This window comes from Tubulanus polymorphus, chromosome 5, assembly GCF_964204645.1.
Source record: "Tubulanus polymorphus chromosome 5, tnTubPoly1.2, whole genome shotgun sequence".
NCBI classification, from domain to species: domain Eukaryota; kingdom Metazoa; phylum Nemertea; class Palaeonemertea; order Tubulaniformes; family Tubulanidae; genus Tubulanus; species Tubulanus polymorphus.
This window is the reverse complement of record NC_134029.1, coordinates 10,141,777-10,164,414: the sequence shown is the minus strand read 5'-3', so window position 1 is coordinate 10,164,414 and position 22,638 is coordinate 10,141,777. Positions and strand designations below refer to the sequence as shown.

General features: G+C 38.4%; 1 protein-coding gene across 2 annotated transcripts; it reads right to left on the bottom strand.

Annotated features, from left to right (window-relative positions):
* Window positions 1-2,369: 2,369 nt before the first annotated feature.
* On the bottom strand, window positions 2,370-21,672 carry LOC141905587 (BTB/POZ domain-containing protein 1-like). 2 transcript variants are annotated; one of them, XM_074794519.1, is made up of 5 exons: window positions 21,547-21,672; window positions 16,187-17,413; window positions 14,253-14,340; window positions 7,371-7,517; window positions 2,370-2,686 (listed from the first exon to the last, which is right to left on the bottom strand). In XM_074794519.1, exons 2-5 carry the CDS (start codon window positions 17,359-17,361, stop codon window positions 2,528-2,530), a joined length of 1,569 nt encoding a protein of 522 aa, XP_074650620.1. In that variant the 5' UTR covers window positions 17,362-17,413; window positions 21,547-21,672; the 3' UTR covers window positions 2,370-2,527. The 2 variants fall into 2 exon arrangements, with proteins under 2 accessions (XP_074650620.1, XP_074650619.1); XM_074794518.1 differs by lacking the exon at window positions 21,547-21,672 and adding an exon at window positions 17,883-18,048.
* Window positions 21,673-22,638: the final 966 nt, after the last annotated feature.

Here is a 22,638-nt window from a genome sequence, read left to right as displayed (position 1 = left end):
ACTGGCTGTGACTTGCAACGATCAATCACAATTATCAATTTTATTGCCAAAAATGAAGGTTTTTTTGAAAATTTCGTCTGAGCAGACAGCTTTATAAGCCAGACTTTTCATTTGAGTTTTTTCATCATAAATGAAACTGGTATTTCATTAATTTCTTATGATTTAAGCAGGGCGTAGGTCGGCCTTGCGACGGCTTGTGATTCACTGCGACGCCTATCACTGCGACCGCCAGCGACGATTGTGTCGCAACGACTCATCGACCTACGCTCCCTTGCGACGGGTTGCGACTTTCAGCAACGCCAGTCACAAGGAGTTGCACGTGTTCTACTTTCTGCGACGAGACACGACTGTCACAACCAACCGACGCGCTCTTGCGACTGGCAGAAACTAGTCGCACACAGTCGCTGACAATCGTATCGCAACCGACTTGCACCGAAACTTGCGATGCAACGCGAGGATCGCATCGCGTCGCAAGGCTGACCTACGTCCGGCTTTAAGTTACTGCGGAGCCCCAGAAATATCTTTTTTTTCGTTCAAAAGACCTTTCGATTGAACAGAATCGTTTGAATTTGATCAGAATTTTCTTTTCAGAACATTAAGTTTTTCGTTCGAACAAGTATATTGTAAAAAGTTTTTTTCTCCGAACCAAAAGTATTAAGTATTTCGTTCAACCGAACAGAATTGTTTTCATTCAAACATTCGTTCGAAAAAATTGTTTTCGCTCAACCAAATTTTTTTGCCGGGACAAAAAGTTTTTCATTTCAACAATAACATAGCTTTCAGATGAAGATAAGTTTTGGTTCAAACAAAAAGCGTACAAGATTTTCTTGTCGGATCATTATGTTTTTTGGTCGAACAGCGTGTTAAGGTCGTTTTGGAAATTTACTCGGTCTGGTATATTTTGGATTCTTTGTATGTCATTTGTCAGGACATTAAACAGAAGACGACTTAGGATACTACCTTGCGTGACTCGACTAGTTAGACCGACTTAATCCAAGATGAAGCGTTCCGTTGATTTCGGCTACAAGTTTTCGTTCAGAGATAATGCTGAGCCATTTCGGCAACCTATCATTGATACTGTTTCCTAATAGCCTTGTTTAGTAATGGCTGATGTTGTACCTTATTAAATGCTTTGTCAAAATCATAAAGAGTAATTATCGCCTAACAGTCGATTTTCCAGAGTCAAATAGGACATCTGGTTCAGTTGTCCATGGTTTCAAGAAGGTCTAATTGACTGTTTGTCGAGCTTCCTCTTATAAAACTGTATTAACCATTGAACAGGATTCAAAGACTGTGCAGAAAACCCGTTATCGCTGCTTTGCAGCTATATTTTGTTTATGTTTTTTTCTGCATGTAACAGTTTTTACAGTGAATAAAGCTTATATTAGCAACCATAGTCCTTGATAAATGAGTTCCAAAATATTGCAAAATATTGGTCTTCTAAGTCGGATTCCGGCTATGTCGAAATTATCGGGTACAAATTTATCCGACTTAGGCGGAGTTAACTGTATACCCGGCAACTAATAATCATATTGAACAAATATTTTGGCAAGTGTTAAACCTTGCATCCGATGCAGCGTAATATGCACAATATTTTTTAAGCATTGATACCATATTAACACATTTATCAGGTGTATTGGATATAATATTCAACTTTCAAATAACATTTCAGCGACATACCTACCTACTAACTGCCACAGTCGATGGATGAGATTACAGATGATCCGAAAAGGGCATGAGAAACCGCACTCATATTCATACCTCCCTCCCAAAGAATTTATTTCTGCATATCATTTATCAGTGAAGTAAGGGCGAATAAAAGTCAATAAATTTTGGGAAAAAAACAACAAACTAGTCTAGAAAATTTTGATATTACGGCCTGATTTCATCAATCAAAAACAATATTAATGATCAGAACATCCATTTTGTCGTACCAAATTAATATTTTTGTACAATGAAGCAACAAATTTTATTTGATTCGATTCAGCAGATTTGAACAATGATCACTGTGATTCCACGGACTCATGTTCGAAAAGCCTAATATTTGTTTACAGCTGAAAAGACCGGATACCGTGGAATAATAGGAAATCACGGATCCCTGTAGTCCCATTTCAGCAACGAATGCTCACCGCAATTCATTTCAAATCCAATAAAAAAATCCTAGGTTATGTTGATGAACAAGAAATGGATTTAAGCATAATGGCCTGCAGTTGAGGGGTATGGTATGTATTTCAAGAGCTATAGTCACTTAGCACTTAAAGGGTTTGGAACATTTTAATGCATTTGAGTTTCCAAGAAATGAAAAATTCAAATAGATAAATGGATCAACGTTATCTAATAGTAGATTCTAATCTGTGCGCACACATTTCTTCTTTAATCACAAATCAAATGAAGAAAGTCTAAGTTAAATGCAGACTGATTTTTCATACTCGAATTTTCAACAAAAGAAAAGATCAACCAGAGGCGATAGTCACGCTATCACGAACGAAATTTACGTTACATGTACGATACCGTTGAGAGACAGGCTTTAACTGAAGAATATGATTTCTGGAATTTGACCATCTTCGACTGATGTTCCGTTGTTATTTCCCGCTGCATACGTGAATTGAAACGTAACTTTTCCACTTAGCATAGACTCATGTGTCACCTTTCGCAGACCTTTCGTTCCGTAGTACGAATCGGGACCCTAAAAATATGAATTCAATTATATCCATATAAATGTGTAGCAACATTTCATCAAATTCACTAATAAAGCTGACCCTGCTTAATCAGGACCAATAAAATGAAATGAAATGACATGAACCAATGAAATAAATCTGGTTCATGAAAAATCCAGATAAGACATCAAATTTTACACACTAGCCTATCCTGTCTATGGCAAAAATATTATTAGGATCAGATCAAAATCGAGATTTACTGATCCAAAATCCAAGTTGTAATGTATTGCTGGTCACTCGGAGGGGTTTACGTACCCAACTAATCATAATCAGTGAATGACATTAATGAAATATTAAGATAAGTAATTGTCATTCATAGATTGGGCAGTAATCATCTCGCTTAATTTCAAAATTGCATGCGAATGTTACGGATACTGGTGCAGAGGTAGCAGCAGTTTCTGAGGGGTTTGATCATAAAGGCACTCATACTCATAGTAATATGTACGCATTGTACATATCAGTCTGTACTGAAGAAATGTACATGTTGCAGACTCACTGTTGATAAAATACATATTCCACATAATTGCTCTGAGAAATGATTGTTTGTTTCAATGACTAGATAACTAGATGAGGCGGCAGTGGCAATACGCCTCTAATGCCCCTGCTCATGAGTGTGAACATCTTTTGAGAGGAAATTCATGGGATAACAAGGCTTGTATAGCTTAATGCAGCTAGAAAATGTAAATCTAACCACAAACTAAGACAATCTAAGACAAACTGATGAACTATTGTTGATATGGCACAGTGGCAGAATTAGAAATAAGGTACTAGCGCGCATTTCACAGATCTACATGATAAGTATTATTAACTCTTTGCCTGCCAGGCCTATTTTTAAGGGAAATGCTGCGCTTTGCCAGGATTTCCGTGTTTTCCAGAAATTCATAACACAAGAACCAAAAGAGATATCATAATCAAATTTGTGGTTTTATTTTGTTCATCTGGTCTTGCTTTTTCATGTAAAATACGCAGCATTTCTTCTATGAGTGATAAAATCTGCAGCAATCACCAGTGCAGAGGGGGTATTTTGCATAAAAATTTCAATAGATGACTCCACTAACACACTGCATAGAACGACTGATGAGTTTGTTTTAGTAGTAAAAGGCATTAAACTAACTGGTGTTGTGCGATGAATTCGCCATCTATAAGTCAACCGGTTTTGGTAGGCAAATGATGGGGGAGATATTGAATTTCATGTTATGCAAACCCTTATGTTAGGTTAACTAATCATAAAAAAGAATGTGGCAATGCCACGCATGTCTCCCCCTGGTGAGCAAGTCGTAAAGGGTAAAGGGACAAGAAACTGAACACATCGTTGTAGAAAACAGCTCAATTAAGATAGTTTTTCATGAAGTCTAGTCTCTGAAAAATTGTGCTGCCTGAAGTTTGATTATGACTGGCCAACAGTGGCGCAACTTAAGTTCGCCACATACTAGCGAAAAGTACACTACAACTAACGCGCTACAGCAATTTATCGGGGACTAAAACACCAAAAACTATTTCTCGCATACTAGCTACAACGTCACAACTTCCCTACTGCACCTGTCACTATTGTACGTATGTCATGTGACTTGACTTGATAGTAGTTGCGAGTCAAACTTCCAACCCACGTTTTCTAGAGTATCATGTTTGCATATTTATATCAAGAAATTTGACAATTCAACCGGTCCTACTTTGTTAAAATCAAAATTTTCAGTAACTATGGAAACAAGGGCACCTAGTTATTTGAAAAAATGGTAAATAGAGATATATTTCTAGTAACACAGGGACAGACTACGGGTTTGGAGGGTCGGTAGTCCGGACCCCTGCTCCTTCCCATTAAGGTTACCATCTTTGTCAAGACAGTGATCGCATAAAACCTACAAATCTAACACTCATCCTCTTGCAAATTAAATTGTTTTGGATGTATTTGTTTCAATACCGAGGAGCACCCTACTCGCAGCCTTAATATACGGAAAATGTCCTTATTTTTGGACCCCTCTCCCAATCATCTAAGATAGTCACAAAAGTCGAAATAAGTCTTCTAGTGTCAGGCATTTAAGTTTCATTGATCTCCCATCAATATTATATTGTTTCACAGTATATTGCATCAATGAAATATGGCCGTTGGCAGTTGCTCAAAAGTTAACCATCAGAAATACCATGGTGTAATGGCGAGCACTCGCTCCTCGGTTAAATACCGGTACCCGATTTACATTTTTGAATTTTCAGCAGCAGCTCCATGCAAATGAAGGCAGCCATGGCTGTGTCAAACTTGACGCTTGCAAACCGTTGGATCGGGTTTGCTTTTTTGAGAATGTTCGATGTTCGATCTTTATTACTGATCGTGACACGAGCTGGAAGGTGTTTCAAATTGAATTTGAATATATTAGGCTTAGTCGATTGTGTTGGAAAGATTGGAACTTTGGAATATATTAGTATATAATGAGGAACATAACATTCGTTTACTTTCTGTCAAAATTGATCTCGTGCGTTTGATAGTTGTTTTGAGATTTGGAACATTCTCAAGGTCTGTATTCAACAGAGATGCTAGGGCCAAAGTACCAAAATTCCGGAATTTAGAACGGGCGTTTTTGCATCGCCAGAGATGCAGTATCACGATCGGCATCTTTCATCTGAAAATACGACGGCAGGCATTCGTTGTGCTTCACATCCCTCGCTGCCTTCTTATGCCGCGCGCTATCCGGGTGACGAAGAATATCTTTTTTCCCGCCACTACCGTATTTGACCTGGTCTTTACAAACGACGCAGTACCCCACGCCAGCTAAGTCTATCTTACGAATGTAGTTCGATAAGTAGTCCCCGTTACTGTCCTTACACTCTAGCCATTGCCAGTTAAATTTATTTTTTATACCGCTGTCAATTGCCTTTATATCGGCCGACTCCCGACTGACAATCTTTCCGTGCGTGCTCATTTTGCAGACCGTCCCGCAAAAAGAAAGTTACAAAGCTGCGTGCCTAAGGACATAGCACGCGCGTGGTAATAATTAAGATGATATTTATTAAATATTATCTCAATCATTACCACGTGCATCTTCACATTGTTGGCCGTCAGCGGGACGATGTACAACGGCGCGTAAAGATAATTGACTTTTAATTGGAAATGGCGTCACAACAGTGGCACTCCGCCTACGCACGCACAGATACCACAACAAGCACACATATATACATTGTAGCAGAACGTCCTCGGACAGAGACCAAGATAAAATAACACAGAAGCGACGACGAGTACATACAAACGAACGCTTTTACGGTCCGTGCCATTACTGGTCGCCGCGAGGAATTCTCACCAAATTTCCGGAATTGACATCGGCGATCCTAAATTTCCGGATATTTCCGGAAAACTAGCATCTCTGATTCAAGGTCTGTATTAGCCCACTTCAAGTAAGTAGCCATGTAAAATTGCGACGGCAATACGACGCAGCATTGAGACTGTGGTTCTCATACATGTGCCACATAATGTCTGACTTTCACATTTGCAATCGTATACCCGTACTTGCAGTTTTGGAATCGAATGAAACACTGGACAAAATGATAATTTCTGTTGTGAACCTAGATAGCTGGTTAAAGCAACACCTGGGTTATTTCGTTTATTTTGACAAATCCTAAAGAATATATATCTTTAATTACGATTTTTCAAAAACCTAGGAGCCCTTATTTCCCTGGTTACTTAAAAAATTGATTTTCAACAAAGTAGGGACCGGTGAAATTGTGAAATTTCCTGATATATAGATGCACGCAGGGGACCGGGGAAAACTTGTTTTGGAAGTTTGGCTCGCAACTACTTAAAAACTAATACGGATAATTGAAAACGGTAAAAGGTATATAGGACCACATATAGATGGCTATTGATCCTGAAAACTTCAAAAATGTAGATTAAAATTTGTAAGAATTACGAACTTTTGAATGAGATGAGCAATAATTCAAGTTGAATTATCGGGAAGACGATATCAATGTTTATAACTTCACCAGTGCGCATTGTTGCATTAACTTAACAAATGAGTGATATCATAAAAAATTTTATTATCAGCCGAGTTCATCGATATTTTCACCTTGTTTCTATCTTTGTCCAATCCAGAGATATGAAGGAAATAGAAATATTAAACGGGGAAAAAATAGGGACAAAAAATTCAACAATGCGGACCCGGCGGGTACCCAAAAAAATGGCGCCTGGAAACTGTAAAAAGGCTTATTATCCTCACCAGACGCCATTTTTGATTCAACATAGATGGCAGTAGATGACAGAACTTCATAATTGCGTGTCACAAAGCAGTCAGTGCTCCGCCAAAGATCGTTGAAAATTTATTCTGGCGTGATTTACCGAAAAAGCAGGTAAATGAACAATATGACGACTATTATTCGTGTAATAAAAGATATCTACATAAATGCTATGGAAAAAAATATCCTGGATTTTGAATCTATATGAAATACGTAACATTTCTGGAAAAACGTAACACCGTAATTTCACTTTCATTTACGTAACCATTCCGGGAAAAACAGAATGTTTTGGCAGGTTTGCTTAACAGGTGAAGTACATTTTGCTTGAGGAAAGAATTTGTAATGAGATACATATTCTATTCTTTGAGAGGGGTGTGCAGCATCATGCTCATTTGTACATATTTTATGAATACTTATCATATATCTATACACATTTACCTTTAAAGTAGCACATGCCAAATAGCTCCTATTCGGTTGTATTTCCATTGGTTCCTTAAAGCATACTCGAAATGTTGAATTAGAGCCATCACATTGGAATGTGACGTCATTCTGGCCACAATCCTTCCCTGTGTCAAAATCTATAATCTGTAATAATGAAAAAAGAGAACCAGTGAAAATGAAGCTGTTTTCGAAGTGTGGACACAATCTATTCGCTGTAGCATATTGTAGTATGTTACACTTAACAGCATGGGGGAAATTTGTAGGTTAATTAATAGGTCAAAGTTTTGATCACTTTTGACTCCTATTTTAACATAAAAAGCTATAAAAAATGAAGATATATAAGCAGTAGTAGTTGCATTGTTTGAGGAAAACGGAGATAGCACGAAAACACCATCGTGTAAACACTCCCCACATCGACATGACTGAACCCGGTTTACTAGTGCTGAATCGCATGTAAGCGCAGCATTCTGAAAAATTTGGCACCACACACGTATGGTTCTTACTGAATCAAGATCTCATGTGAATGTCACTTATGAAGAAGGGCAGGGTCTTAAAGGGGTCATGAAGAGGTTTTGAAAAAATCTTTAAATCTAATTTTTTTGTATAAAACCTTCACTGTATGCATCTATAGTAGTCTCGTGAAAATTTTTTTAAATATCTTTATCCAAACTCGAGAAAAGCCCGTAGCAAAGGCCCTAGCAACAGGACGCTTGCGTTTGCGCGTTGATGTTGATGACGTCATTCTGAGAACACATCGCCTGCAGCACACTCAGAAGCGTTATCATACAATGCTCATTTTCGTTGAATATCGCGCTAATTTTACCGTCTTTGGATTGAACTGATCCCATAAAGGCAGCGACAAATTTTGGTGGCCAAAACCAAAGATTTGGCCCTAAGATGATGGACCGTAAGAGCAAAAACACCCTGCCTAAGTGTAAACTAGCTTCACACTTTAGAGAAGGATTCTCGCAAATATACAGCACACATAAACTTGGATACACAAAACTTATGTTTTTATTATCTGAGTGCCTTCTTTTCTGCCAAGAGATGCTATTTTTGCGAATTAAATATGTAGTAAGAGATACGCGCTTTCCACTGCATGTAGTACTGGTTTTCCCCAGTGACCCACATCACTGTAGTGTGTACAACATACTGACTGTATATATGCAGCACACATTACCATTTACACGGCCGGGATGGCGCAGGCTGGGCTGGGATTCACAAACAAGTTTACGGTTTCAGGACGCTTTTATGGTCCAGTACTGGATAAAAATATCTACCCACAGAAATATCTGCGATGCCTATATCAGTCATCCCCTCTGCATGGTTTTTTACAAAGAGGGAATGACTTAAATGATGATGAATGCTCGCTGCTCAGAATGACGTCACACTTCCGGGTTGGGAAGGAATCAGGGCGGCCGATCAAAAGTCTTGTTTTTACACTAATTGAAGAGTTAAAAATTAATTTCTTGACCACTAAATCAATAAATAGGTTATAATTGATGATAAAAGATACTTTTTGCCATATCTTAATTAAAAACCTCTTCATGACCCCTTTAAGGAAAAGATAGTACTGAGGTTATTAGCAAGCATGTTCAATTTTGATGATGTACATAGTAATGGGTTTTTTTGGGTAATGGGTAGAGAACAATTCTTGATAATAATGTCACTGGGAAAGCCCTTCTAGAGGGATTTCCAAGTGATGACCTTGTCAAGGGCTTTCTCTATGATGTCATGAAACTAGGTCAAGCATCGATAAGTAGAATGGGGGAAAATTTCATTGAAATTTTGCACATTTTCTCCCAGCACATCTAAATGGCTTAGAGCTGATGGACGAAACTTGCCATATTCAATTCCACCACCTATTTCCCTCCATATGACAAAATATCAGCTGTTTATATCCAGTGGTTACAATTTGTGCCACCAAGAGCTAACAGAAAGTTACTCTCAGAACCATTCTATAAGGATCAACACAGTTGATCCTAAAAATGTGTAACACGTGCTGATTTTGGTGAACAACAAAGGCTGCCTGTCAGCCATATTGATTCTGATTGGATCGGTTTTTGGTTAGATGTATTTACAGTAGATACGTGTATAAACCATAGATCAAGACAATCCATAGAAGCATCTTCAAAACTTCCCAAAATAACTGGATTCCGTCTACGGACGAACAAACGAACAGACAGAAAGCGAACACACTTAGCCAGCTGGGACTTAAGCCACAAGTGGGCTAAAAATGTGACAAAAAGTGACCCCCTGATATCATCACAATTTCCTTCAACAGCAACCTATGGGACCATGCCCTGAACTAGTATATACTTATAAATAATTCAAAATCATAACCCTGTTTAAGTGTTTTTTGGTATTTCCAAAAATCATTATTATTTTGAAATTGGCGGACTGACAAAAATTGAGAGTTGCCAACAAGATAATCTTGTGTGTCCCCGGCTATAGTGAGTAAGTACAACAAAGAGCTCAGGGCAACCCGTACATTCTGATGCAAATAAATGTTGGGAAGAGGTTTCCCCCTTCATAACCGAGAAACCATTATTATTAATAATTTCTGTAGTTTAATCCAATGGATTGCAAGTATACATATATATATATAAATATATATCCCGTACACCAGGGCTAACTAATGCCTGTTTTGAAGAAAACACCTTCCTGGTATAGAATTTCTATTCTAGACAGGTTAGGGTCAGGTAACTGACACATAAATATCAGGCAAGATTGCAAGGGAGGCAAACAAAAATAAACATAGGTAGCCCTTGAGTTTCTGAAATAGAACTCAGGTTGTGGGTGCAGGTTAAATTTAACATCAAATGTGTATTTCCAAGTAACTGATCAAGACACAAGCACAGCTGCTGCAAGCGCTGTTGAACTCCCCATGTGCCTGAAATTTTCAATCAGCTGGAAACGTTTTGGCTAGACGAATAAAACTATGCAAAAAATACTTAAGTAGAAAAAAGTAGATCTTCATTTGCTTTGTGTTATCTTGGTTATTATGGTGGGCTGCCATCATTGCCGTCAAACTATTATGTTATTTGTGGCAGTGCCTAGTATCTAAACAAGAGGCCGGCAGGCATTGAAGCATTATCAATCGCTTAATAGAAGTGAATCGTATTTTCAGAGATTATTTTCAGAGAGGAATCGATGAATAATTTGTTTTAGCATCGTCAAAGAGCAGTAACAAAATGTTTCCGTCTAGGACCCGAGTGACTGACAAAACTAAACCAGTCCAGTTTAGACAAAGGTAAAGCCGCAACAGCTGTTACAGGACTGAATCGCAAGTTTGAATAGTTTCACGATAGGATATTTTCCCAAAGCCACAGGCCTATCTGACTATAATCAGGCTTAACACAATTATTAAGTGCCTAATGACACATTCACCTGACCTTTTGACTTGACTAAGTTTGTCAATGACTGTGAATATTGATGATTTGCTGAGCGACGTACTTTGTGGCACTTTTGTGTCATTAGTATCTCGTCAAAAACTTTCAAATTCGTATCTTAAAATCCAAATTTCAAACTAAATTTGAATTGTACTGATAAAATTTATTCAAAAGTAATTTCAAAGCCAAGGTAAAGCGAGGAAGGTAGATGAGCGAGTGCGCCCTACGACCATACGCAATAGTTCTGACAAGAGTAAACTGGCCTAGAGCCACGAACACAACACGGTGGTACTATAGCCACGAGAACTCTTTAATCATGGCTAGGTTTCATTATGAAGCAAAGAAAAAACCATCCGGTCTACGGCAGATCCATATAATTTTTGCTCAGTGCTAGACAGAAAACAGAACGAATATCGAAACGAGATAATATGTAGAACCTCCAAGATATAACAACAATAGTAAATTGCTGTAATTCTAGAAGCACACACTGAAGATAAGTTTATTTTTAATATGTATCTACAGCAATGGGATAAGTTTATTATCTCTTAATCGAATTTATCAGAAATGTTGTATTATCACCTTCTCTTGGTGCCTTCTCTCTTTTTACTTATAAATTAGCCAATTAGGCTAGGAAATAAAAAATCTGTGATGTGAATATTCATATAACTCTAAGATATACGTTTATCACTACAGGCTCCATATAACAGTATAACTTCAGAATAATCTGTTAACTAGAAAAATTGTACAATATGTACTTCAGCAAATGAAATCGACAAATGCGTATATTTTAAGCCGATGACATACTCGCTTAGTGCGTCCAACTGGCGCGATTATGATCATCGAGTCCAAAATTGCTGGGGCCAGTTCCATAGTGAGGGCTTAGACTTAAGACCATTCTAAGACCAACTTAGTTCTATAGCCAATCTAATAACTTAAGACCAGTCTCAAGATTTAAGACCACTTTTGGTCTTAAGTCTTGACTATGGAACCGGCCACTGATATATAGCATGTTTTGATATTTTCCTAGTCCAATCCGGAGTGTCCGCTCCAGCAACAAAATCACACCATGATCAACCTATTAGCCAATTGAATTGGATCTCTTAATCATGCGCTCAAACAAAAATGGCAGCACCCATGAGGCGTGCTATAACGAAGTAATAGGAAAGACCAACTATCATTGTCTATCCAAGTTAACTCTTTCAGTGCCCAGTCAACTTTCATCGACAGATTACTTCAGGTCATACAGTGCCCTGTCGACTTTCATCGACATTTCTTATAGCAGTTTTATTTTTAGTTTTTTGTATAGAATTCAGCAGAGAAACCTGCCACTAGATGGCTTGATTAAATGGTAGCGCCCATTAGTTCGTTATATTGCTGCGTTTTTGTAGTGGTGCAGTTCAAAATATTTGAGTTTTTTGCATTTGAAAGTAGCGGGTACCTATCCGGAGGTCACGTGATCTAATTATAATCTCATTTTCTAATTATAATTACCCATATGATTTATAATTCTGACAGTAGACATATAATATTCCATTGTCAGCTGTTAGCTGAGGCTTGATACCCGATTTGTTCATTTTCAAACCTGAAATTTAGGGGATATCATAAATAGGTCACCGACAATTCATGCAAATTAGCTCATTTCCATTAGACGTCACTTTCAGTAAGAAAAATTATCACCACAATTTTCCCTACAAATTTTTCAATTACCATAAAGCTCTATCTCTCAGTTTTCACCAAAGCTCCAAAGTTACTTCTGATTTTCCTACTTTTTAGTTAACAATGATGGGCACTCTGAGGGTTTTTCTCAAATTACACATGGGCACTGAAAGAGTTAATACAATGTTTAGGCTTCAATAAATGATGATGTAATGCCCTGTGCTGTTGACAAGACGTTTTTTGAATCGGTCACATCACATCACTAATGTATGGTTGTAGAAACCTCGGTAAAAAGATAATTGCTTGCAGATGCTATAGATCGGTATCCTTTGCCAGGTCGAAGGTGCCATTTGTACAACCTGGGTGCAACATTTTTTACCCGCTGGATCGCCTCTAATTGAGTAAAAGGAAGCAGTAATCCTCTGCTTCCCGGCCCCGGGAGCGGTGCATTTCATTGACTGGTTATGAAGAATAAGGCATAATGGGAGCCGAAATGCATTGCTTCTCATCGGCTGCGATTCAACATCAATGAATCTACTCGAGTGGTTTCACCGCAAAAACGCAGCTAACCCTTTTTAAATGTATTATATCTTTCATTAAACCTACCTTTTTGAAAATGGCATCATTAGCTAGACTGACTGGGAAGAAAAAATTCAGTGGATATTGATGACTGTTTATGTGCTGCTGTATCAAATTGAGCCCATTAAAAACAACAGCAATGGAATGAATTTGAATAGAACCTGTCTCAAGTTGTATTTTAGCGGCACTTTTTTCTAAATCTGGAAAACTGCTTGAGTTAATGACCAAAATGAATAATTTCAGAATCCAAAGTCGGGCATCATGGATAACATCGTGACCTAGTTTGGTCATGTGATAGGTCATGCCAGTTGACACATGAAATATCTATCTTTATCTAGAAAATCTTTTTGACTTAATGACCAAAACGTATAATGTCAGAATGAATACCACAAATATCGAACTCGCCAGCAATTTTTTGGTCATTTACAATATAACCGAATTTGAAGACAAATTGGTCAAAAATTGTAGCCTGTAGAGAGTTCACAAGAAACACGATGCACGAACGCCAGACCACCACTAAAACCGAGGGGTACAGTATAAGCCCGAATGGCCTTTGGCCAAGTGGGCTAAAATCAATTCAACTAATTTGGTATTTGAACATCAAACAACTTGAGACGTCTCATGCTTGAAACCGCACTTTATTGTGCCCTAATTTTTCCATACAGCGGGAAATATGTGTTTAGACGGATTGGTGCACTTTTGTCAATGTTAATTGACCTTCAAGCTCACCATTATCATACGCACTGCAACTGATTTATAAGCTACCATTTTGCAACTTATAATGGTTAAGAAATATGCATAGGTGCAGTACGCTATCAATATAAATGAACACAAACCTTGGTAACCTCAATTCTATGTGAAGAGATGTGTCCAATGACAATCCTAACAATCATTAACTGTCAGGGCTACAGGACTATGCCATAAAAACCTGTTGATATTTTCCTAAAAAAAAACCTGTCTCCATCCAAGAACGGACCAGAAAAACGGGCCGACCAAAAGTGAATGCAATAGCCCGCTGGGTTGTAAATTTTAAGGCTGGGTTGTGAGTTCTAATAGCTTATCCTATATGCATAACAAACAGACAGTCGAGATAGGACAGCGGGTGACATATGACTTCACGTTCATATAGGGCGTACAGAAATCAAAGCAACCTGGTCCTCACAAGGTTTAAATGAAACTGTGTATTTGACCACAGAAAGTCGCTACTAAATGTATCAACGGTTTCTTTCTAACCAGTTTAAAGCCGACCTACCTGGATGTTTACTGAGTATTCTGAAGGGCCGTGTATACTGCCATATAAACCAAAACCAACGACAAAAATCCGTCGATTGACCATAAACCTAAAACATTAATCATTCATGATAAACTCAGCACAATTTGATGTCTCTTCGATATTCAGTTTGAGTTCTGATGTGAACACAGAAATTGTCATTATTAACTCTTTGCAATATGAGCTTTATGAATTCAGAATACACAAAGGCATAGTGAAAGAAATTACTAATTGACTTGTCTATATTGTCTTAATAATATCCCAGAAATGTTCCAAAGTAAGCACATATAGTAAGCACATATAATAAAATACCATAGGCCTAATGGATTCCTATAGCTCAAAGTTGACTCTCAACCAACGGTTGTCATTTGACTCTTTCAAGTGTTGGTTTCAAATTTTCCCCTATTGACCTAGACCCACTGTCTTCAACTAGCATTTAAACCGACAAGGACCAAGGACCATTACTGTGGGAGTTTATGATTTGACTCTGAAGTGAATAACTCATTTCTAACTGGATTGATTCAACTCACATTTAAAGACAACTCAACTCTTTGAGTTGAGAGATGAATGTGAGCAAAGGTATAGGCCTATTACTCAGGAAAAGATCTACTTTTGACAGAAATGTAATTGAAATCTTCCATTGCTCGCAGTACTAGTAAAGGCTGGATAGAACTTATTTGTCTAATTGTTACTGTGTAGTTTGTATGCTTATCTTTACGTTATATCATCTTACTTAAAGATACATAACCTTATGAAATCTAAGCAAAACATAGGCCTACATACAATACGGCATCAAACGTTTCATGTCAAAAGAAAATTTCCCCCAATTCTACATAAACACGTGAAAAGCATGAATTTATACAAGTGTGCTGCAGTCAGAATATCACTGTTACATCGTACATACTGTTGAAGTTTTCTAAATTCGCTCCTGAACTGAGTTTGTGTAAAATGAACGAGCTAGAGCTGCCCATGGCATCAAAAAATTGTAACTATACTAAAATGAATAAAGGTGTAGGCCTAACTTAGAGGAATTAACAAACAAACAGGACTGTAAGTTAAACAATTGATCATAATTTGATTTTGAAATCGGAATTCAAATTCGAGGGTTGCCATCCAATAAACTTTTAAAATAACTAATAAAATTTTTTTGTTCAGAATTTCGCGTAAAGCCCCCCAGTAAATTTAAACAAGCCCTTTATATCAAAATTCAGCTTCCTAGATATTGGAGAATGCCCAGTGAAGAAGTCTTTTATCTGGAAACCGTAGCATTTAAATTCACTTTCTCTGTGGTTATAGCAATAGGCTCAGCCTATGGCTGGCCTGAAAATTGTAAATAAAACAATACATGAATCCAACTCCCAGGGGAGAAGAAAAAACTGGTTACCACAATTCCAAGTATGGAGATGGGTCCTATGCCAATGCTAACATTTAACAAATATTAAGACAATACCTCAGTTAAAACCAGTTGGACTGATAAAAAAACCCATCTGATATTTCATAGATCTAAACTATACCAATCAAGAAAATCCATCAAGAAAATTCCCAAAATAACTGGATTTTGTCTATGAACAGATGGCAAGAACGTAATAGCCCGGTAGGACTTGAGTCTAAGTGGGCTAAAAATGTGCAAAATACTGATTTTGGCAAATATCAATAGCTGCCAGTTGTCTATCTTGATTCTGATGGGGCTAGTTTTTGCTCTGATGGTGCATCTCGGGTAGATACATGTACAAACCAAACATCAAAGGAATCACTTGAAACGTCTTCAAAACTTGCGAAAATAACTGAATTCGATCTACGGACAAACTAATGATTGAATGATGGACCAAAAGTGAACGCAATAGCCCGCTGGGACCGAAGTCCCGAGTGGTCTAAAAAGCAACTTATGGCTGCATGAGTATCAATGATGAACTTACCGGATGCGATCACTAGTACCACTATAACCCCAGCGACTTTCAATCTGACAGAACCGAGAAACAACTTGCTCTTTACCCGTTAAGCAACATCGTGGCACATCGAGAAAATTCACAGGCGGCTTCGGATTCACCGTGAAATACAAGAAAAGTTCAACGACTTCGCGATCACGCAGGATTTCGGACTGTGCCGGACCAACAGCGAACTCTTCAACGCTCATTAAAGGAAAGCGTATCAGATTCAATGCGTCACCGAGAACTAAACGCTGATTTCCAGCGTCTACCGACAGATTCTGTCTCTGGCATTCAGCTTCCGACCATCTCACAACCGCACTGAACAATTTAGACTCTCGGATACCTAGTGTGTCACGCTCTAACACAGCGCACAGTGTATTCAAGTCAATTTCAGTGAAACCCTCGGCGTGCAAAGCTTCCATCGTACTCTTGTCTATTGTTTCTAAACATAACGCAGCTAATTGCGGTTCATCAAAAAGTCTTGCCTGTGTCAACAACATAAATGCATTATCTGGGCTGAGATTGCTTTTGAGGAAGTCCACGCACGCTCGCTCAAGCGCCGGCACTGCATATTTCTTTGCCGTGTACAATGTCGTCATCACAGTCTCGGGCCCGATGTGAACTTCATCGGAATAGAGAAATTTCAACAACGCTAAAAAGGCCGATGGCTCGATATCAGTCAATTCGATTTCGTGAGACACAGTCGCCATACCGCCGTTGAACATAGCGTCAAAAACAGCACTTCCGACCGACAGAACAAATTTATGCGCTGGGATTCGTCTAGCGTTCGGTTCCTTGCCCACGATAAAGTGGACGTCGCTTCGTATTTCGTTATTAAACATGAATGCGAGTCGTTCTTTGACAGTTGTTTTTGTAGCCTGCCAGTTATACGGAATCTCGTTCGCTTCTTCACCCAGTTGCACTAACGGTATTGCTAGGTCTTCATGAACTACAACTAGACTGGCATTAGCACCGGCTGGATTGACAAAATTTGACGGTGATACAGGATTAGGATCGCTGCTGTTTGAGTTGTCTGACTCCGCACCGATAAGGGCTTCAGGCTCGAGCAGTTCGAAAGGCGGTTCGGGGAGTTCTTGTTGGAGACCGTTAGCCGCTACCGGGGGGTAGTTTTCCTCAACTCCTTCATGTAGAGAATGCTCCATGAGATCAGTCTTCTCTTGGGCTTAATGCCGTCAGGACATCAGGATAGGTCCGCTGAAAAACAACCATATAATCAGTTATTCTAGGCCTTGGGTCATAGGTAATTAATAAAAACGTCTCCAATAATTTCCTTGAAAGTTTCAAAAATGTATAAAAAATGCAACGTAATTTCGGTGAATAACAATGGCCACCAGTCAGCCATCTTGATTCTGACCGGGCCAGTCTTTGGGCTGCAGATGTATTTAGAGTAGATACTGACAATCGTCATTGAAGTGTCTTCAAAACTTCACAAAATAACTGAATTCCGCCGACGGACAAACGGATATAGATGAGAGACAGAAGTGAATGCAATAGCCAGAAGTACTTGAGAAATCTCTGGGTGAGGTAAACATCCTAGTTCAGGCAAAGCCAAGGGTTCAAAGGGATTTAAAAGCTGCTCTTAAAAGGATCTCTATTCCTAATCATATTACACTATAGATATTTTAGACTATAAATTTGTTCAATCAAATCATGATTCACTTACCTGTCCTATTCTAATGACCAGAAACAACAAGCACAAGCTAGTAAACACTAATCTCTAATGCAACACCAAATGCCAGAATTGAGAATGTCCCTCTTGAAGCAAATAGCACGTGAATCGAACTTCAAGATTAAACAACACAGAAATGCTGAATCAACTGCTACGATGTGAAGTGACCACAGCGCACGAGCCTGACTAAATGATAGCGGACACAGGCTGCTACTACCAGCCTATAGTATTTGTAGTAGTAAAGAGGAGTGAGAGACAGAAGAGGCATTAATGATGATGCACTGCTATTACTCACACCAGTACTGAGAAAATCTACTCATTTCTACAAGTCACACCGATAAACAGCACACATACAAACATGCACAACACGTCCGCCAAGTGAAGAAACAGTTGCCCCCTCTGTAAAAATGGCCTGTGTGCAACACAATGTTCTGTTTTTTCTTGCTAAATCAATCAATTTAGTTTGCTATTGACCTAATAGCAATCAATTACTTGCATATAGATGTGTATTTCTGAGTTTTGCACCACAGTTCTGAATTTTTCTTCACGTAATTAGATTTTATTATGCCTTATTTTATAGTTGTTTATTTTCTAACTTGATTTTTCTGTAAATGTGTCAGTTGCAAACAAAGTTTTTCATGCTGAATTAGGCTAAGTTTGAATTTGAAATTTCTACATAGGCTAGAGGGCCTACAGCATGGCTATCAGTTTTATCCCAGCTTATCAAACAAACGACGGGCAATTATCATGGCCAAAATACACTACTCGTCAAGACTGCTCAGATCAGAGACTCTCTGGGAGTCCTACAGGGGAACTTCGTTGTAACGAACAAATTTCGTCCCAAGTAAGACAATTTGATTAATTTCATACTAGATATAACGAACTATCAGTTATAACAAACATTCTGGTCCCGTGATGATCGCTGTAACGAAAATCCACTGTAGTACCTTTTTACTGCACGTGTTTACTATATAGGCCACTATATTTAGATTAGGCTGGAGCTCCAGGGTAGAGACTGACAACGCCTGTTTGTGGTGTATTCTATCAATTTTTGACGCCTTATAAAATGTTACCATTATGAAACCTAAACAATGTTAACCATTCAGCGTCATTTTACAAATGACAACCGTAAATCGATATGCAAAACGTCACAGGTCTATGTGTACACATACAAGCTATTTGGCAAAGTATTATTGACAAAGATGTAGAATGTCTTCCTGTGATTATATAATGAGCTCTATTTGAACGTCGAAACGTTATATTGCATTGAATATCATTAGAAGACGTATTGTAATAGTAAAGGATGTATGATTATATCAGGAGCGGCAGGCGTAAATAGAAATGATAAGTAAATCGGATTATTCGGTCAAAATGGCTGATGTATACACGATTTGGAAGTCTGATATAAAAGTAATACCCTGACATGGGGATGCTGGTGAAATGACGAAGCTATCTACGATCTGTGTAGGGCCGGCGTGAATTTCATCGGCGGCTACGAGCGGTCAATATAAAAATGTGTAAACATATGATTTCAATATTCAAATGTTTTAGAAAATATGTTCGATATTAGGGGCATGCAGGTTTCATGAGATTAGCAATTTATAATAGCATAGCTGTCATATACGGCTCCGCGTCCTGTGACGGCATGTGTATAAGGTGACAATTCAAATCAATTCTTTATTGATCCTTATTTCATATAAAATTCCTAAATTCAATAAAGTTACAAATTTTAAAATAAGAAAGTACAATATACAAGACACACGCGTAATTCATACAGAATAACATAAACAAGCTATTCTAAATGACAGTGTCTACTTCAACCCAGAATCAAGAGGATATCGAGTGACAGCCAAACCGGACCAGCTGGCTAGGCCACACGATATGCTCCAAAGTCATGATGAAGCAGACATCAGAAGAGTTCTTCCCTCAACCATAGAGGCAATGAAGTTGCAGACCAGCTTAGAGATAAAAGTGAATGAAATCGGTCGCAAGTGATCAATTATTGACAATTTTCAATAACAAAATTAAATCACTACTACATTCGAATACCTCGTATGCCTTTCACCTACCCAATCGCCAAATCTCATAATTCCCCAAAATTCTTAAAACTTCCATTTCAAATTTGCAATTCCACATTTGCTTATCCCAAAAATTCTACATTTTTTTCACAGGCGTCAAATGATTTATTAAGATTAATTTTCTTGTTCTGTTCACTATCTATTAAACCAGTACGTGCCAAAGCCCAAGGGCCATCTAACCAAGATGGTGTTTTATAGATTGACACCAGGTGCCTGCAGGACGTCCCCTTCATAAACAAGTAGGCCTACAGGCCTATGTGGATAGGCCTAGCCTACTAGAAAGTCTTTTTAACTGACTAGCTGACAAGGTCGGAAAAACTGATGTCACTTTTGATGTCCGGAAGAACTGCATTACGTTACGTTCAAGAGAAAAATGGCAGCATTTGGTCAAATTCACTACTGCGACTGGGGCGGGTGAATCTTGAATTTATTGATTCTAGGATTTATTGAATTTGTTGATAGTAGTCGATCTAGATTGAGTCGTTGAATGTTGAATAATCTTACAATGAACTGCATTGATTAAATGATTTGAAAATTCCCTACGCAACAGGATTGGATTGAAATTGCGCTGGTTCAACACCGCGCTGGTTCAGCACCGCACTGGTTCGAGTCCCGGAGAATTACAAGGCGCATTCGAATTCATTTCTGAATTATCCGTGTCCAGGCCTATGGCTTTTTGCAGCTGTTACACTTCTTCAATCTGATGAGCCCCCCTTGTGAAAGTGCCCTTTTTCAAATTGTTCCTCAAAAATTTCATCTCCTAAGTAGAAAGGCACATGTAGCGTCCCGTCAAAGAAAAAGGGCACAGTCAGATGCCCATCAATACCGAATAAAGAAAACAAGAATGGGCAAGGGCACTTTTAGTCATTTTTATCAATCCCAAAAGTAGGCAAGTGCATATTTTAAGAAGACGAGGCAGATAATTTTCAACAAAAAGGTTCACCATTCTTCAGGAGTTCATCTTCATTGCCTTAAAAATAAGGTACATCTTAATGCAGTTCATTTCCTAGAAAGCACACAATTTGCATCAGGACTTCATTTATTGCTAGGAAATTGCACCAGAAAAGTTAATCGTTTTTCGTGGATAGCCTAATGATATTTTTGTCCCTGCCCCCCCCCCATGTTTATGGTCCAGATTGCAGGAAATCGATCTAAAAACAGGTAAAGTATCAAAATTTTCTCACCCTCTGCGCTGCGGCGATCATAGGCCTACAGCCCGCCCAACCGCCACCACCGTCACGCTTTTTGGGTGACATTGCCCTAAGTTCTCTGCCCCAAGTAAACCCCCTAAAAAATCCAGTGTACGGGCCTGCACCGGCGCAGGCACTCATCATTGTGCTTGGGATACAGTTCATGGGGTTATTTGTACGGGAATGTATCAGTGTACCAGGTGTGCGGATCTGCACTTTCACCAGATTATTCTGAGAGTGTTACTGTTTGTTTTTGTTTTCGAAATTCTACTAAAATACGATTCTCTAAATTTGCCATGCAAAATTAAATCAAGTTGTGACGTGGCATTCGTAACTTAGATTTCATCCATTTGATAAAACGATATAATACACAATCGTATTTTGTCTTACCTCTCAGTAATATGAGTAAGAACGCAAAAAATACATTTTCTCTGATCTGTAGTTTAACTGGGCGCCGCCATTTTGTCTGGCGATGTATTGAAAATGTGATGCAGGTTCGAATCCTAAAATTCGTTCATATTGTCATACGGAATTTGCTCCCGTTTTACTAGTATTGTTGGGGTATTGTTGGTGCTAGTTTTTGGTTAAATCCGTTGATTAGGACATCACATCGGAAAAACCTTCTAAGTTTTACAACTTGTCATTGTTTTCGGAATTAATCACTAGATGATAGGCCTAATCAACGGGCAAGACAATATTATAATGAACAATATTATAATGAACGAGAATAATTATACTTCAAGTTGAAGTATAATTATTCTCGTTCATTATATATATTGTCTCTGCCAAAATCAGTATTTTCTTCGCAAGGGCCTAAATTTTCATAAAGCATCAGTCCTGTATGATTAGCCTACTATTAGGCCACCGGTAGTCCAAAGCCAAGTTAGATTAAAATAAAATTTCTTTGTTTATCAGAAAATATTCTTTATATCAGAAAATTTTATTACGAAGTATTTTCTTCTCTTAAATTAATTTGCTCACGTATCGGAGTATTTTCCTTTTAGCGGCATTTCGTTTATGCGGCTTTAAAATTATTTTACGGGTTATGCGTTTAATGTGGACAAGGGAGGAGATAAGTTCTCGTTTGGGAGACCCGTCCTCACGGGTAGAGGTTCTGCTTCTAGCGCCGCATGGCCTCCTTGGGCATAGGAGATCAGCCCCACGTGACGATGGCCAATGAATCATCGACGCTGGGGCTATAACGTCACGCAACGCAATCACTAGTATCTATATTAGACCTGTTTCTGATTTCCGTTTTCCACCGAATGCAATTTATAGTCTCCATTATACAGTACGATCGGCATTCGTCTTCAAAATAATCACATAGAAAAGTTAGACCCAAGGCCAAGAGAACAAAAACGAAAAGCAGTTGCAATAGTTTCCTTTAGGCTGACACGAGCTATATATTTGCAAACCCACCTGCTCTGCGAAAATATTGTTTATCAGTGTTTACCTTCGGGGAAATGTTATGTTTGGTGTTTG

What these genes read in the sequence shown, in the direction of transcription:
- LOC141905587 (XM_074794519.1), bottom strand. Translation starts at nt 17,361, where the DNA reads ATGGAGCATTCTCTACATGAAGGAGTTGAGGAAAACTACCCCCCGGTA. An exon ending in AATACTCAGTAAACATCCAG is followed by an intron (nt 7,518 to 14,252) that starts GTAGGTCGGCTT and finishes TCATTATTACAG; the next exon opens with ATTATAGATTTTGACACAGG. An exon ending in TGGCATGTGCTACTTTAAAG is followed by an intron (nt 2,687 to 7,370) that starts GTAAATGTGTAT and finishes TCATATTTTTAG; the next exon opens with GGTCCCGATTCGTACTACGG.